The 18,149-nt window shown below is 39.3% G+C and overlaps 1 protein-coding gene and 5 non-coding genes across 6 annotated transcripts; all 6 read right to left on the bottom strand.

Moving 5' to 3' along the window:
• Positions 1-1,462: 1,462 nt before the first annotated feature.
• LOC110607698 (putative golgin subfamily A member 6-like protein 19) lies at positions 1,463-2,245 on the bottom strand. Its single transcript, XM_021746845.1, has one exon. It carries the CDS (start codon positions 2,243-2,245, stop codon positions 1,463-1,465), a length of 783 nt encoding a protein of 260 aa, XP_021602537.1.
• A 3,935-nt stretch (positions 2,246-6,180) lies between these two features.
• On the bottom strand, positions 6,181-6,375 carry LOC122723906. Its single transcript, XR_006351103.1, has one exon. It is a non-coding gene; the product is annotated as a U2 spliceosomal RNA (small nuclear RNA).
• A 1,086-nt stretch (positions 6,376-7,461) lies between these two features.
• On the bottom strand, positions 7,462-7,580 carry LOC122723911. Its single transcript, XR_006351108.1, has one exon. It is a non-coding gene; the product is annotated as a U5 spliceosomal RNA (small nuclear RNA).
• A 5,214-nt stretch (positions 7,581-12,794) lies between these two features.
• LOC122723936 lies at positions 12,795-12,989 on the bottom strand. Its single transcript, XR_006351130.1, has one exon. It is a non-coding gene; the product is annotated as a U2 spliceosomal RNA (small nuclear RNA).
• Positions 12,990-14,087: 1,098 nt separating this feature from the next.
• Positions 14,088-14,206, bottom strand: LOC122723908. Its single transcript, XR_006351105.1, has one exon. It is a non-coding gene; the product is annotated as a U5 spliceosomal RNA (small nuclear RNA).
• A 1,114-nt stretch (positions 14,207-15,320) lies between these two features.
• Positions 15,321-15,439, bottom strand: LOC122723913. Its single transcript, XR_006351109.1, has one exon. It is a non-coding gene; the product is annotated as a U5 spliceosomal RNA (small nuclear RNA).
• Between the last annotated feature and the right edge of the window lie 2,710 nt (positions 15,440-18,149).

The raw sequence follows: 18,149 nt of genomic DNA on the forward strand, positions 1-18,149 counted from the left end.
CATTTTCACATTAAAATGAAGTCCTTCCATTTAAAATTCTCATAAATAATATATATATATACATGCATACTTTTTAAAAAATTTAATTATTTAGTTATTATATTTTAAATTTTCTAAATTTAAATAATAATATTTTTTATATGCACATATACTCTCAATTCCATGAAATTAAAATAAAAATTGAGATTTTAGATTCTAAAATTTCTTTTACACTTTTAGATATAACTCATATCTAGTCGATATTATAAATACCTCTTACTCAAATTCTATTAACTCATCATTGATAATATGATTATAACTCGATTCATTAATTGAATTAAGATAGTGATATAGTCATTATTTAAGTTAAAATTGTTGATTATAAAAAAGAATACTCAACAAAGCGTGTCTAATCCAGATAAGTCTAACTTTTATGCTTAACGATGATTAATACAAAATCTATAAAATTTCTATAAATATGAAATCTATCATTTAATAGTTTGGTTCTTCCAATATGATTTTCTTATAATATCAAAACAAAATAAATAAAAATACACAATCTTTAAACAGTATAGGAACTCTAAATTATATTTTGAATTCGCTTATTTTAATTATTTGTCGTTTAGAGTGTGAAAATAATCACGAATAGATATATTGGTGCCTTAGAGTATTCGTTTTCAATAATAAACTATAAGAAATTTCATGATTATGAATAAGCCTTGCAGTGATACCTGTCATGACGTCTCCCCCTCCCTGCTATTGTGCAACCTGTCTATGTCACTCAGGCTCGTACGTACGGACGTGTCAGACCCCCTCTCCGTTCTCCCAGTGCGCGTGCGGGCAAGGCTGCAAAATGACTGGACCAGCTCCTCTCCCTCACGTCACATCACTGGGTTGGGCTTCTTCCTACTGGATCTGGGCTCGCGGGTAATCCATCAGGCCCGGTGTGTCTGGATCAAGGCCTAAGATGCTGAGTTGGTCAGCATAAGGGATTTTGTGGGTTTTGGGCCAGCTAATTCACTTGGGTCTCACCTTGTCTTGGGTGGTTGAGGCCCAGCGGTCATCAATTGCCCCTTTACCTCTTCAGCAGTTATTCCATGAGTGATGAGGGGGTAAATCTCTATTATGACTACACTGCCCTAGAATGGCTCTTGTCAAAACGTCATTTCCTTGCCTTTTTATTTTTTTTGTCTCTTTTCTTTGATGTTTGAATGTATGGCGATCTGGAGATGTGTATTCGATGATAAATGATATTTTGCCTCGGTCTGTGCCTCATTTATACTTATATTATTTTGTTTAAGTTTTTAATTCATTGCGAATTGATACGAGTTGGGAGCACTACCCTTTGTTTTCGTCTATCCTTTTGTGCATTCCGCATTTGTGGACTTTTTCATATAGGGAGCTCGGCTCTCCGCTATACTTAGCTTTATTCTGTTTGGTCATTTACTTGTTGTGAGTCTGTTCGTATTGTGAGTTCGGGATCTCAGATTTTTGTTCTTGGCTCGCAGGCCTCCTCAATTTTAGCCTTTAGCTCGGAGGAGTCCTTGTAAAGCTGAAGATGGTTCTTACAGGCCTGCCCGAGCTCAGTTTTAAACTCCAAAGAACCTTTGTATTCCTGCAAAAACCTCTGACAGGCCTGATCAACCTCTGATTTAAACTCAGTGGACTCCTTGTAGACCTGCAGGCGCTCCTCACCAGCCAACCTGACTTTGTCTTCAATTAGCTTAGCATCCTCAAGCAGGGCAGAACATCTCCTTTCCAAAGCCTTAACTTCTTGACAGAGCTGTTGATTCTGAAGTTTTGACTCCTCCGTTGCCAAGGTTAAGTCCTTCAGGCTCTTACTGCGTCTGCCGAGCTCCTGCTCGAGGACAACTATTCGAGCTAGAGCCTCATCTTTTTGGGACATTAGCGTCTCGCAATGGGCCTGGGCATTCTCATAATCTGTCTTAATTGCCTCACACTGGCGCCAGGCCTCATCACGCTGAGTTAAAGCCTCATCCCTCTCGTGGCAGGTACCCTCCAGGGAGGACAGCTGCATCAGAACCTCGTCACAACGATTTTCTGCCACAACGGTCCTCTGATCAACCCTTTTAACAGCCTCGGTGGCCCAGGCCAACTCCTCCTGAAGGGACTTCAGCTGACCTTGAGCTGCAGCAAGCTGGCCCCTAGCATCACCAGTGGCCAAGAGATTCTCTTCATGGCTAGCCTCCTCAATTTGACGGTCCACTAAGCTCTGGAGCGATTGGTCCCGAGCATCAATCTCCATGAAGATTCACAATACCTAGCAAGAAGTAAAAGCAAAAAAAAAAAAAAGTAAAAAGAGCAACCTAAACGAAAGCAACTTAACGACAAAACAAATAAGTTACCATGAGAAGCATTTTCCTAGCTGTATCTCCCAGCTCCTCTCGAGAGCGAGATCGGAAAACCACTTGCTCCCGAGTAGAACAAGCCAAGAGACTAGTGAGGGCCAGCAAGCGTGGATCCGAGGCATTCGTCATCCCCCCAAACATCCTCTCCCGCAGCAAGTCCACAACAATACTTGCCGAAGACTGGAAAGTAATCTCGTCTGCATTCAGCACGTCGTCGTCTGGGGCAGAGGTCAGAAGCCCCACTGGCGCTTTTCCTTTTTCCAAATAGGGAAGGGTAGGGGCAGCTGGTCGAGGCGGACGAGCCCTTTTTGAGGCCGGAGCAGCAGGAGGGATCTCCACAGGCAGAGCTCGCTTACTAGCAGCCTTAGCTGGAGAAGCGACAGGAATAGACTTGGACTCGGTTCCATCTTTAGAGGCACCCTTGCCCACAGGAACGACCTTAACCCCGGCCTCCAGAATGCTCTCATTGGTCAAGACAACTTCATTTTCGCCCTCAGAAGCCCCTCCCTCGATGGGAATGACCTCGGTACTACTCTGAGGGATAGCACCAGCAGCTGAGACGTCCTCGAAGGCCTCACTAACAGCACTCCCTGGAGCGAAGACGACCTCGGTCCGCACAGGCTCCACGCCCTCGGTTGACTCCTCAATTATGGGTTCCTTGGAAGCTGGAACTGAGCCCAGCCTAGACTTAGAAACCATGGGAGGTTGAGGAGAAGAGCTGGACAGGCCACGGCTGGAAGACTGGGAAGCCCTAGAACGGGAACCCTTGGAGCTCGGTCTAGGGGCACGGGAAGAAGCCGGTGCAGGGTGTACAGATCGGCCCATCGATCTAGGGGAAATGAGTTCGGTGACTTCCCGAGTGGTATCAGCAACCGATTGTCCAGCTCGGAAGGCGTCTAGAGCTGCTCTCATACTCTCCCGAGACAGGACAAAGTTCTTGGGAGGTTTGATGTTCTCTATGGGAAATGTAGAAGCTGCAAACAAACAGAAAACAAAAACAGATAAGAGAGACACCCAATTAAAAGTAAAAGGAAGGATAAGGTCACAATTAAGCAAAAATACTCGCGTCCTTGCAGTCTTGAAGACTGGACACAAACATACACTTCTCGACATCATACTTCTTTTCAACAGAAGTTAGTCTGAGATAGCCGATTTGCTTAGAAAGGGTTAGCTAAGGGAGATTGTTGCAGCCCGGAGGCACTTCTCTCCAAGGGAGGTCCACTTACCAAGACAACCCAGGGCCTCCTTTTAGCTCCACCACAGTGAACCCCTCAGCCCAGCCTTTGATGGAGTCCTTATGACCCGAGAATATTGACAACCCTCCTCGAGGGGCAAAATAGTAAAAGCCTTGGACAGCCTGGACCAGGCGAAAAAAGGTAGAAAATAGGCGAGCCATAGGGGTGAAACCCCAACTCAAGCTAATAGACTCAAAAGAACACATAAACAGGATGGAGTTGGGGACCAACATTCTAGGAGTTATTCTGAAGTACCGGAAGACCTCGATGAAGAAAGGAGAGAAGGGAAAGGTCAGGCCATACTCATGCTATTTGACGAAGAAAACCAAACTACGATCTTTTTGAGGGTCAATTAAACTAGAAGGAGGAGGATCGGGAAGAACGATCCTCTCGGTCCGGAGAGGAGCTCGTATACGGAAGAGGGGGATATCCAGATACTCTCGAGAGAAGAGACTCGAGAGAGTAGAAGGGGTAACCTTAGACTCTAGGTTTATAACATCAGGGAGTTTAGAATCATCCATGACAGTGGGGAGAACGTACCTTGAGAATGATTTCAGCGGGAGAAGGGAGAACAAAGCACACAAAAGGCAGGGGAAGAACAGAGGCTCTCTGAAAATTTTGAGAGAAATTTGAACTTTGAAAACAGTGAATCGCAGAAGAGACGTTTTGATGGGAGTGTCCTCGGGCCGCGCGGTCATAATAAATCCTCGGGGTGTACCCCCTCATCAATCAGGTAAAAACTATTGAGGAGGTAAAGGGGCAATTGATAACCGCTGGGCCTCCTCCCCTCCTGAGCTGGGCCAGGACCCATGATAGCCAGGGACGGCTCAGAACTCAGAGCGTCTCAAGAAAAGGCTGCCTACAATACTGGACCGGACCTGAAGACATCCGCCAACCTAGGCTGCCTACAGGCCCAGAATCTGCTGTGTTGAAGCCAGCCCCGCGATAGGACCCAAGGATGGATAGCAGCCCCGGTCTTTTCGCAGCCCTTCTCGCACGCGTTCTGGGGAAAATTAAATGGCCACCTGACATGAGTAAGGGGAATTGACACCATCGTACGTACGGAGCTGGACGACAGTGACAGACGTCCCTGTAGCAGGAAGGCCGTTAGACGTCACTGGCAAGCAAGAGAAAAAGGATAAGAGGGGAGAAGGTTGGGTCCAAGAAGAAAAAGAAAAAAACTAACTCAGCTATTGTAAACTTTATTCTCTGGATCTCAGAACATCAGGCTGTTCATGCACCACAGCCAAACTCAAAACAGCAGACTGACGAGCCCTTACGGATGATATCTCCAATATTGGGATAGGCTTAGACGCCAAAGTCGATTCAATGGTCCGTGAATTCAGCTAAAGAACATCATCATGAGCGGACGGCTCTAGATCAGAAGACACATCATGAACAACAATGGGCACAGTTAAGGGAACATGAGCTGGAGAGGAAACAACATCCTAACCTAACATCAAAGCATCAGAAGTTATAGGCCGAGCTTCCTCTTAAGCAGAATAGAGAACCGAGAGCTAAAAGTATGGGCGTTAAACTTATCAACAAGGGTACGTTTATCTACATTTAAACCGACATACTGGCTATTAAATGTCCCATTAATGAAGTTGATGTAAGCTTCCTTTAAATGTTATCTTTCTTCCTTGAATCCTCAGTTTTTTTTTTTTAATTCGCATAATCATTACATACATTACATTTATAATAGTGATGATTTTAACAAACACTGCCCGCTTTGTGCTCAAATCTATGAAATTGACATTTATTTCTGCTCTAAGGTACGAAATGGAGTTCATGAAGCTTAAAATTGCCAAGTCACCATTGCTTCAGAGCAATTATGTTTCGCTTTGAATTTCCTGCTTGATGAAAAATCTGCAGTGTCAATTTCATTTGTCTATAAAAGAATTCTCGATTTAGCATCCGGTGGAATTTGTGACTTAATCTTTCTCCTTAATCCTCCTCTTAGCTTATTTTAAGATATTTAGCTTCAATTTAATATTCAATTGTACCTTTGGTTTAAAGTAATTGCATAAATTGAATTGAAGTCTATTTTCCAAAATTCAAATATTAATAAGTAACAACATTACTCCCTAAATCAGTTTCATTAGAAAAATAAATGCACAAACTCTATGGCAGTTTAGCCTCCTCTTACCACAAACCTCCACAAGTAATTTTATTGTTTAATTTTAATTTAAAAATAAAATATATTAACAAATTTATATATAAAAAATTTTAATAACGTTCTCAAAATATCATTTTTCTTAAAATGATTAATTTTTTTCATTTGATTGGAAAATATTTTAAACAGTCTAAATCAATGCATGTTTGAACCGATGAACCTGATTCCTCACATCCAACAGGAGCAGCATGAATGTCTGCGAGAAAAACATGAGAGGCTGCATCCTTCAGCAATACTAACAAATCCTTCAGCAATCCTTCTTCGCCTTACTGTGAAGTTCACATTGCTGAAAACAAAGGATATCGTCTAAACCCTACCAAACACCCTGACATTACACAAACTCAACACTTCTTCCACCATCAGCTCAAAGTACCATAGAACAAGGAAGAGGAGCATCGAAAAATATCTGAACTAATGACTTGGAAGGTGCGCCAGGCCCTAGCAGTAGTGCAAGACAAGGGCGACGCGCGAAAGCCCCAGTAGCAAGCTACTGTGATGGACCTCCCCATAAAAAAATTAATTTAATATCATTTAGACCAATGGCCTACGTATCAGATATTAAACTGATAAGAACAGATACTACACTTGATCTTAGCCAAAAGGCCGAGAAAGGTATGATTTGTCCATTGACTTCAGCGGCATTTTATACGGAGAATTTTACTTGAGGTCGAGTAATGTGCAAGCGATATGGGTTTCTGTCCGCACTAACCATTCATTTTACATCTGTTCTTCCTCTTCGTCTCTTTTCGAGTTTTTCTATAATCAATTCTTCATATTTTTTTACTTTTCTTATTGTTGGTTATGAGATCAAATGAGCATACAGTTATTTTGCGAGTTCTTCTGAATTCAGCTGGGAGCCTCAGCCACAGCTCCTATTTTCTGCACAAAGTAAATTTAACATGTATAGGTGAATTTGGATGTTTTCTTTTCTTCATGCATAAATGGTATGTTAGCATTTGGAAATTATGGCTATTACACTAACGCTTACAGTTAATCTTTCTGTTCATATTTAATTCTGTAGCCTATCCTGTGTACTTGAACTTAATAAATACCATCATCATCAGGTGAATATTGTATCCTGACTGATTTGAGTACCCTTTTCTGATTAATTACTTCAGACAACCATCTGGGAATTATAGATGCTGCTACTGCAAGTTCAACTTCTGATTTAATCAGTAATCCAACCAACAACGTGCTGCAAAACATCCATGTGCATTTCTTACCAGGAGATGCAGTAAGAACAAGATCCTATCAGAAATTTATTTGACTGTACTTTCGAGGATGACACAGAAGTACAACCTCCAACAAAGAATGAGCTGCTCTTGACGATTTATGAAGTTCCACTACCCTATCGTGTCCCAATAACTAAATTTACTTCCAAGAACTTATCGGGAAGTTGTCCTGAAATTGATCAAAAGTGGTTATACGTATAAAATGCCTTTTGTGTTGTCTTTATTCATGTAGAGGCTGATGCATTTGCATCCAATTGCTTTTACATATATTCAAGCTTCCGGTTGCATTTAATAGCTCATCACTGCGAACTTGACAATGTCCACTTTGGCTACATTTATTCCTGAACTGCCCATTACTGAAAAGAAATGGCACAACCACGCCCTGTTAGATCTCCTAATGTAGTTCGCTTGGGCATCACTTCACGTTAACCTCTACAGAATAAAAGAAACTGAACTTAGATTTTGTGTGGGCTTCTTCAAAGAGAAGAGAGCCCTCCAAAAATTGGCGTATGCCGCTATCTGCGGCGAGCACACGGTATTCTTTAGTAAAAGGCGAAAGAATAGTTCGCTCTGTGCTCTCCGCGCGGCTGCGTGGCTCTCTAGTGCTGTTTGCTTATGGTTTTCTATGGCGCTTGCTGACTGGCCAATTATATGAACATCCGATGTGGGACTCTTAAAGAACCAAACAAACGACAATTTTATTCTATAACAATGAGCTTCACTTCTGAACCTGGGATTAACATCTAAAATAATTATGAAATTTGTAATTCTAAAAGCTCCACGAGACCATAATCTCAGTAACCTCTAGCTGCATGTATCGATTTTGGGCACAACTCATTCCTTCTCAGAGCAGGCATTTTGAGCCTTCCCTGCAATATATGTGTTCCTAGCAACAGTATTACATTGTTAGGCATAGATCTGATAATTTCCTCTCCATCTCCCAAACTTCCTCTTTTGATATAAATATGAGCCAATGCAAGGAGCTCCCAACAACCAAGTTGATTTCAAACCCAAATTTCATGACACAAGCATGACGCTGCCTCCCTGCATAAAAGGTCTCAAACCTGCACAACCCTGAGAAGACTGCCAAGAGCCAATTCATCTGGAGAAGAGGCCCAACTCATACATTTCCCCGAAAAAATCTAACTAATCAATATTAATTAATACTCAAAAACATTTATACTTTATAATTCAATGTCTTAACATTTATTCGTTTCAGACCCTTACACCATTTTCCTTCTGTTTAATATGCTTAATTAATAACACATTGTTTTGAAAATTTATTTACCTAACTCTAGTTTGAGATACAGTATTATGTAGCAAGTTTTTTAAATACCCTACTTTATATAGAATTGCATAAAGTACAACCGTTTTAAAGACCCTGTTTATAAACTCTTATGGAAAATGAGAATTGAGGAAAAATCATATGTGATCTTAAAATTTTAAGACTTAGGCTTCATTTGTTTCACTAAATAATTTTTATATAAAAAATATTTCAAGAAAATAACTTTATTTTACATTATTAGTACAATGCTTAAAAAATTGGCGTGTCGTATGACACGACAATATATTTATGGATTCTAAAATTTTCTATATATCCAAGATTCTAAAGTTTTCTATATATCCAAGAGCTGTACAGCTCTAGAAATCACTGTAAGCTTGGCCAAGAAAAAAGAGAGTTTCTAGAAATAAACTTCCTGTGAAATATTTGAATTAAAATGGGCGTGTAGGCCCTCATCCAAATGAAGAGAGTGGCGTATGCCGCTATCTGCGGCTAGGACACAGTATTCTTTATATTTTGACACTAAAATGAAGTCCTTCCATTTAAAATTCTCATAAATAATATATATATATATATATATATATATATATATATACTTTTTAAAAAATTTAATTATGTAGTTATTATATTTTAAATTTTTTAAATTTAAATAATAATATTTTTATATGCAAAGACACTTTCAATTCCATGAAATTAAAATAAAAATTGAGATTTTAGATTTTAAAATTTTTTTTACACTTTTTGATATAACTCATCTCGTCCATTGTATAAATATTTCTTATTCAAATTATTCAAATTCTTTATCGTTATAATATGACTATAACTCAATACATTAATTGAAATTGAATTAAAACGGTGATATAGTCATTATTTAAGTTAAAATTGTTAATTATAAAAAAAAATACTCAACAAGCCTTGTCTAATTTAGATAAATTTAGGTTTTATCACTCGACAATTAACGATTATCGGCGATTGATACAAAATCTATAAAATTTCTATAAATACAAAATGTATCATCTAATAATTTGATTCTTTCAATATGATTTTCTTATAATATAAAATAAATAGAAATACAAGATCTCTAAACACTCTATAAGCACTCAATTATATTTTGAACTCACTTATTTTAATTATTTGTTGGTTTGAGCATGAAAATAATCACGAATCGATATCAACCTATTAGTGGCTTAGAATATTCGTTTTCAATAATAAACCATAAAAAATTTCATGTTTACGGATAAGTCTTTGCAGTGATATTTAATTTTGCTCAAAGTTATTTTTTAAAAAATTTACTCAAATCTTTTTGTTTATGATTAAATTAGTCTCTTTTTTTTTCAATAAAATTAAAATAGTTTTTATCTATTTTTGTATTAAAATTTTTTATTTTATATTTGATAATGAAAAATTATTATTAGAGCATACATATCTAATGAAAAACGCATTAGAGTTTTATCATTTTTGCGCTTCGCCCTCCATGTTAAAGAAACATATCATGTACAATATATGCACACATCACATACATATTATACATAAAACAAAATTTAGCAACATTCATAACTATTATGATTACAACTTGATAAATCTGATTTTCCTCTTAGTCCATGATAGATCTGGTTTTCTTCTTATTCCATCATATAGGTCCATCATATGGGTCTTTCAATGTTCGATTTGATGAAAGGACCTGCAAAATAAGGAAAGATAGTCAGGGGTCTATCGGGGATGCCCTCGGTGGAGACCTTCGGACATTTAAGTCAAGTTCATGAACTAGTGTAGTATAGATAAATAAGAGTTGTAGAGAAAAATAAAGTAAAAATATGGAGCCGAAGAAGAAGCAGGAAGAAGAAGGAAGGACCCCCTTTCTCTTATGCTTGTGATGTATAACTACTTACAATGCTAGCTGTCTCTGTCACTCAGCTCCGTACATACGGATGTGTCAGACCCCTTCTCAATATCAGGCGGCCATTTAATTTTCCAGGCGCACATGCGGGCAGGGCTGCAAAGTGACTGGACCAGCTCCTCTCCCTCACGTCACATCATCCCGCTAGGCTTCTTCCTGCTGGATCTGGGCTCGTGGGTAACCCATCCAGGGCGACGTGTCTGGGTCAAGACTTGAGATGCTGAGTTGGTCAGCCTAAGGGGTTTTGTGGGTTTTAGGCCAGCTAGTTCACTTGGGCTTGGCCTTGCCTAGGGTGGACGAGGCCTAGCGGTAATCAATTGCCCCTTTACCTCCTCAGCAGTTATTCCATGAGTGATGAGGGGGTAAATCTCCATCATAATCGCGCTGCCTTAGAACGACTCTTGTCAAAACGTCATTTTCTTGCCTTTTTATTTCTTTGTCTCTTTACTTTGATGTTTGAATGTATGAGGATCTGGAGATGTGTATTCGATGATGAATGATATTTCACATCGGCCTGCCTCATTTATACTTAAATTATTTTGTTTAAGTTTTTTATGCACTGCGAGCTTATCTGAGCTGGGAGCACGACCCTTTGCTTTCGTTTATTCTTTTGTGTGTTCTGCATTTGCAGATCTTTTCATATAGGGAGCTCGGCTCTCCGCTATTTTTTCCATACTTAGCTTTATTCTGTTTGATCGTTTACTTGTTGTGATTCCGTCCGTACTGCGAGTTCGGGATCTTGGATTTTTGTTCTTTGCTTAGGCTTTTAAGCTTATAGCCTGTGATGCTGCTTGTGCTACGAGCTCGAGAGTTCGGAATTTCGCTTTCTTCACTTTGGTGCCCCGAGCTCTTTTGTGAAGTCGGACTTAGTTTCTTGCTTTCTTGTCTAGCCTTATACATGCTATATTTTAGCCTGACTGCTTGTTTATTCAGCTTTAATTTTTCTTTTATAGGCTTATAGCCTAGCCAGTACATACATAAGGCTCAGCAGGGAGGTATGTCTGGCCCCTCTAGGCTTTCGGGGAGATCGACCTCGAGTCGAAGAGCTTGGATTATCTGTTTTGGATTTGATCATACTGGGGTCCGATTCTTTTGTATCCAATGAGTCAAGACTTTCTACTGCCATGTCTGATCATTCAGAATGGTTCACTTGGCCTTTTACATTGCTCTTGTCCCCTTTATTCTTTGTCTGAGCATCCGGTTCTCGAGTATGTCTCTGTTGTTTGGGTGTCTTTTAATCTCCGAGTGCTTTTCGGGCTATCTACCCTCAAGCGTTTTGTGGGTTCTTTGCTACTTAGACCTTTCTCTAGGCTAGGCGAGCTAGTTTAGTGCCAGCGGTCAGTTCTCGAGATCGGTGCCTCGTATGATTGCCCCTTGTCCTTTGTTTGGTTCTCTACCTCGGTATGCATTTTGCTTAGGGTTCGCTTCGCCTTAATTTGGTCTGCCTATTGGCTTTACTAGTATCGAGCTCATTTTCTTGAGATTGAATGGCGCTTTGGAGTTTTGGCTCCGTGAGCCTTGCATTGGACTTTAGTAGGCCGCATTGCTACATCATACGGGCGTTAGGGTGCCTCAGTTTAATTTCTTTTTACACTGGCTATTTTGCGAGATCAAGGTCTTACTAACCTGTAATCCGAGCTCTTTTGAGAGGTCGAATTCAGATTTTTTGTTCCAGCACCATTTTGAAGTCAGCATGGCGCTTTGGCGCTTTTGGCTGTTGTGTCTTTACCTTATGATCTCAGCTCCTTTGGGAGGTCGGATTTTAATTTTTCATTTGTGGTCCAGTGCCCCAATCTTTTATGTGAGGTTGGAACTATGTTCTTATGTGTTGTTTTTGTGCGTAGTTATCGTATGCCGCTGTTTATTATGAGCATACTGTATTTTTTAATAAAAGGAGAAAGAATAGTTCTATTCGTCCTCTCAGCTCGATTTTACGGTATGGACAGTCTTTTTTCGACATCAGTCACCTACCTCACTAAGGGTTTGCTCAGGATTCAAGCTCTTTGTCCTTACTGTAGCTTCCAGGCTCTCTAGCCTTGCATGGAATTCAGGTTCATTAGCCTTACTGTCGCTTCATCATCTCAGATGGTTTTGTGGTGTCGGAATCATTTTTCGAGACCGGTCACCCACCTCACTGAGGTTTTGCGTAAGATTCAGGCTCATTGGATTCCGAGGCCGGTTAGTCTCCTCTTACCACTAACCTCCACAAGTAATTTTATTGTTTAATTTTAATTTAAAAATAAAATATATTAACAAATTTATATATAAAAAATTTGAATAACACTCTCAACATATCATTTTTCTTAAAATGATTAATTTTTTTCATTTGATTGGAAAATATTTTAAACAGTCTAAATCAATGCATGTTTGAACCGATGAAACTGATTCCTCACATCCAACAGGAGCAGCATGAATGTCTGCGAGAAAAACATGAGAGGCTGCATCCTTCAGCAATCCTTCTTCGCCTTACTGTGAAGTTCACATTGCTGATAACAAAGGATCTCGTGTAAACCTTGGCCTACCAAACACCCTGACATTACAAACTCAACACTTCTTCCACCATAAGCTCAAAGTACCATAGAACCAGGAAGAGGAGCATTGAAAAATATCTGAACTAATGACTTGGAAGGTGCGCCAGGCCCTTGCAGTAGTGCAAGACAAGGGCGACGCGCGAAAGCCCCAGTAGCAAGCTACTGTGATGGACCTCCCCATAAAAAAATTAATTTAATATCATGTAGACCAATGGTCTACGTATCAGATATTAAACTGATAAGAACAGATACTACACTTGATCTTAGCCAAAAGGCCGAGAAAGGTATGATTTGTCCATTGACTTCACGGCATTTTATACGGAGAATTTCACTTGAGGTCGAGCAATGTGCAAGCGATATGGGTTTCTGTCCGCACTAACCATTCATTTTACATCTGTTCTTCATCTTCGTCCCTTTTCGAGTTTTTCTATAATCAATTCTTCATATTTTTTTACTTTTGTTATTGTTGGTTATGAGATCAAATGAGCATACAGTTATTTTGCTGAGTTCTTCTGAATTCAGCTGGGAGCCTCAGCCACAGCTCCTATTTTCTGCACAAAGTAAATTTAACATGTATAGGTGAATTTGGATGTTTATTTTCTTCATGCATAAATGGTATGTTAGCATTGGGAAATTATGGCTATTACACTAACGCTTATAGTTAATCTTTCTGTTCATATTTAATTCTGTAGCCTATCCTGTGTACTTGAACTTAATAAATACCATCATCATCAGGTGAATATTGTATCCTGACTGATTTGAGTACCCTTTTCTGATTAATTACTTCAGACAACCATCTGGGAATTATAGATGCTGCTACTGCAAGTTCAACTTCTGATTTAATCAGTAATCTAACCAACAACGTGCTGCAAAACATCCATGTGCATTTCTTACCAGGAGATGCAGTCAGAACAAGTATCCTATCAGAAATTTATTCGACTGTACTTTCGAGGATGACACAGAAGTACAACCTCCAACAAAGAATGAGCTGCTCTTGACGATTTATGAAGTTCCACTACCCTATCGTGTCCCAATTACTAAATTTACTTCCAAGAACTTGTCGGGAAGTTGCCCTGAAATTGATCAAAAGTGGTTATACGTATAAAATGCCTTTTGTGTTGTCTTTATTCATGTAGAGGCTGATGCATTTGCATCCAATTGCTTTTACATATATTCAAGCTTCCGGTTGCATTTAATTGATTTGATAGGCTCATCACTGCGAACTTGACAATGTCCACTTTGGCTACATTTATTCCTGAACTGCCCATTACTGAAAAGAAATGGCAGAACCACGTCCTGTTAGATCTCCTAATGTGTAGTTCGCTCGGGCATCACTTCACGCTAACCACTACAGATTAAAAGAAACTGAACTTAGATTTGGTGTGGGCTTCTTCAAAGAGAAGAAAGCCCTCCAAAAATTGGCGTATGCCGCTATCTGCGGCGAGCACACGGTATTCTTTAGTAAAAGGCGAAAGAATAGTTCGCTCTGTGCTCACCGCGCGGCTGCGTGGCTCTCTAGTGCTGTTTGCTTATGGTTTTCTATGGCGCTTGCTGACTGGCCAATTATATGAACATCCGATGTGGGACTCTTAAAGAACCAAACAAACGACAATTTTATTCTATAACAATGAGCTTCACTTCTGAACCTGGGTTACCACCTTAATTAACATCTAAAATAATTATGAAATTTGTAATTCTAAAAGCTCCACGAGACCATAATCTCAGTAACCTGTAGCTGCATGGATCGATTTTGGGCACAACTCATTCCTTCTCAGAGCAGGCATTTTGAGCCTTCCCTGCAATATATGTGTTCCTAGCAACAGTATTACATTATTAGGCATAGATCTGATAATTTTCTCTTTTGTTATGCATATGAGCCAATGCAAGGAGCTCCCAACAACCAAGTTGATTTCAAACCCAAATTTCATGACACAAGCATGACGCTGCCTCCCTGCATAAAAGGTCTCAAACCTGCACAACCCTGAGAAGACTGCCAAGAGCGAATTCATCTGGAGAAGAGGCCCAACTCATACATTTCCCCAAAAAAATCTAACTAATCAATATTAATTAATATTCAAAACATTTATACTTTATAATTCAATGTCTTAACATTTATTCGTTTCAGACCCTTATACCATTTTCCTTCTGTTTTATATGTTTAATTAATAACACATTGTTTTGAAAATTTATTTAACCGTAAAATTAGCTCTAGTTTGAAATACAGTATTATGTAGCAAGTTTTTTAAACACCCTACTTTATATAGAATTGCATAAAGTACAACCGTTTTAAAGACTCTGTTTATAACCTTTTTATAAAAAACGAGAATTGAGAAAAAATCATAGGTAATCTTAAAATTTTAAGACTTAGACTTCATTTGTTTCACTAAATAATTTTTATATAAAAAATATTTCAAGAAAATAACTTTATTTTACATTATTAGTGCAATACTTAAAAAATTGGGATGTTCCATGATAATAAAGTATATTTATAGATTCTAAAGTTCTCTATATATCCAAGAGCTGTACAGCTCCAGAAATTACTGTAAGCTTGGCCAAGAAGAAACAGAGTTCCTAAAAATAAACTTCCTGTGAAATATTAGAACTAGAATTGGCGTGGGCCCTCATCCAAATGAAGAGAGCCCTCCAAAAATTGGCGTATGCCGCTCTCTACGGCTAGCACACGGTATTCTTTAGTAAAAGGCGAAAGAATAGTTCGCTTTGTGCTCACCGCGGCTGCGATCTTTTTTATCTTGATTTGCTTATGATTTTATGTGGCTTTGCTGACTCGCTAATTGGTTGTCACTCTCGATGTGGAACTTTAAAATACCGAGGGAAATTATTCAAGAATGAGCTTCATTTTTGAACGTGGGTTTAGAATGATTAATTATAGAAATTGCTTTCTAAAAGCTCTATTCTATAAACGTATATAAAACAAAGTTTAAGTGAAATAAAATTTCACTTATACATTGTATTTTTAAATTATTTGAGAATAATAAATTTTATTTCTAATGTATATTAAATATAAATATATTATAAATTTAATTAATAAATTAGTATAATAAAAGGAAAAGTGTCTATAATTTAAAACAAATGAAAAAAAAAATAAATATATTCATTATGGAAGAAATATGTAAATAAGATCAATTAATAACATTATAGTCATAGTACTACAATATATATAACAGACAAAGTAATGTTTCCTCAAAAAAAAATGTAATTAATAAAAAAAATATAACAGACAAAGTAATGTTTCCTCAAAAAAAAATGTAATTAATAAAAAAATAAGGTAGAGTTATATCAAATTTAATATATATCCTTCTTTGTCTTTAACAAAAAAAAAATTTAAACTTTATATTTTGACATTAAAATGAAGTCCTTCCATTTAAAATTCTCATATATATATATATATATATATTTTAAAAAATTTAATTATTTAGTTATTATATTTTAAATTTTTTAAATTTAAATAATAATATTTTTTATATCACATATACTTTCAATTCCATGAAATTAAAATAAAAATTGAGATTTTAGATTTTAAAAACTTTTTTACACTTTTTGATATAACTCATATCTCGTCCGTCCATAGTATAAATACCTCTTACTCAAATTCTATTAAGTCATAGTTGATAATATAATTATAACTCGATTTATTAATTGAATTAAGACCGTGATATAATTATTGATGACCGTTGGATTTTTCTACCCTCAATCCTGGACCCAGATTACGGCCACGGCCCATGAAAGGAAGGCTCGCATGCTCTCTCAAGTAAAACGGGTCCGGACCATCAGACCCCTGAAGCCGGACTCCACCATATTCTTCCTCATCGAGATCGGCCCAGCCCATATAACCTCCCCACGGATTCCTTCTCCTCCTAGGTTCAGCGTCCGGCCCAACTCACGGCCCAGCCCAGAATCCCGAACGAGACTCGTCATACAGCCTGGCAGATCCGCTCGAGTGTACGCACAAGGGAGAATCAGAGGCCGTTACGCATAGAGCAGGCGTCTGATTTCCTCGTACGTCCATATCTGTATGGCAGAGACGTGTGGTCCAATCAGGGGAGAGCCGTTATACGTCACCAGCAAGCAGGAAGAAAAGGATAAAAGGGATACCCCTCTAGAGAGATAGGCCAAGTTTTATTCTTCAACAAAAAAACCCTTGTAAAACCCTATTCTATTGGATCTCAGATCATCAATTGGCGCCGTCTGTGGGAAACGACGGAGATCTTTTCATCACCGGAGTTTTCACTCTTAAAGAAACCCACTGAGATCCACGATGGCTAATCACCAAGAAAGTAACCTTAACGTCCCAAATGACCTAAGCTCTGCCCAAGAGGGGCAACAATTCTCCTTTTCTAGTCCTACGACATTAAACAACCAAACGCCTGTTCCTCTTAATCCCTCGCTAAGTTTGGCAGGGAATGCTCCCGCTGTTACCCTATCTAACCAGGATCTTCAAAACATGACTTTCCAGTTACAAAATACCGCCCACTGGTTGGGGCAGATAATGCAACAGAGAGGCCTCAGCACCCCAGTAAATACACTCCCGGTTGTAAAGGAACCTCAGACCAATGACCCCCAACCAGCACCTGACCGCCTTCAAACCAGCAGCCGCGATACTGGAGAAAAAGGGAGGAGAGCCGGGAAAGAGGAAGAACCGGAGGCCCGAATCCATGCGAGGAGGGCGAGAGAGATGATAGAAAATGAGGAGGTGGATAACTATTCCGCCGAAACAACCGGGTGGACGAGAACTGAAGCAGAGGAGGAGGAGTACCACCTGGAGAAAAAACCCAGCCCGGAAGACGAGAAGATGGACCAAAAGTTGAAGAGATTGAGAGAACAGCTCTTAGCCGAGCTAGGTAAGAAAGACCAAAGCCAAACCTCTTTGCCTACTTCTTCCCCTTTCTCAAAGTGGGTGCAGCAGGAGACTGTCCCCAATAAGTTTATGATGCCATCAATGACGGCCTATGACGGAGCTGGTAACCCGAGGGAGCACGTCATGAACTATAAGACCTTCATGGAATTGCAAACTCTGTCAGATGCCTTAATGTGTAAAGTGTTTTCAACGACGCTCTCGGGACCAGCGCGGGCATGGTTCAACAGCCTTGAGGCCGAAAGTATCAGAAGTTTCGGAGACCTAGCCACTCGCTTCATCAGTCGATTCATAGCCGGGGTGCCAGCAGAGAGGAAGACGAGCTACTTGGAGACAGTAAGACAAAGAGGGGACGAATCACTCAGAGAGTATGTCGCTCATTTCAATACGGAGGCCTTGCAGATTCCTGAGCTCGATGAAGGAAGGGCGGTAGAGGCCATGCAAAAGGGAACGACCTCTGCCGAGTTCTTCGGTTGCTTAAGCAGGAAGCCTCCGACCTCCCTGGCCGAGCTGATGAAGAGAGCGGAAAAGTATATAAGGCAGGATGACGCCTTAGTAACAAGCCGATTTGCCAA

The sequence above is a fragment of the Manihot esculenta genome, chromosome 6 (assembly GCF_001659605.2).
Source record: "Manihot esculenta cultivar AM560-2 chromosome 6, M.esculenta_v8, whole genome shotgun sequence".
NCBI lineage: Eukaryota > Viridiplantae > Streptophyta > Magnoliopsida > Malpighiales > Euphorbiaceae > Manihot > Manihot esculenta.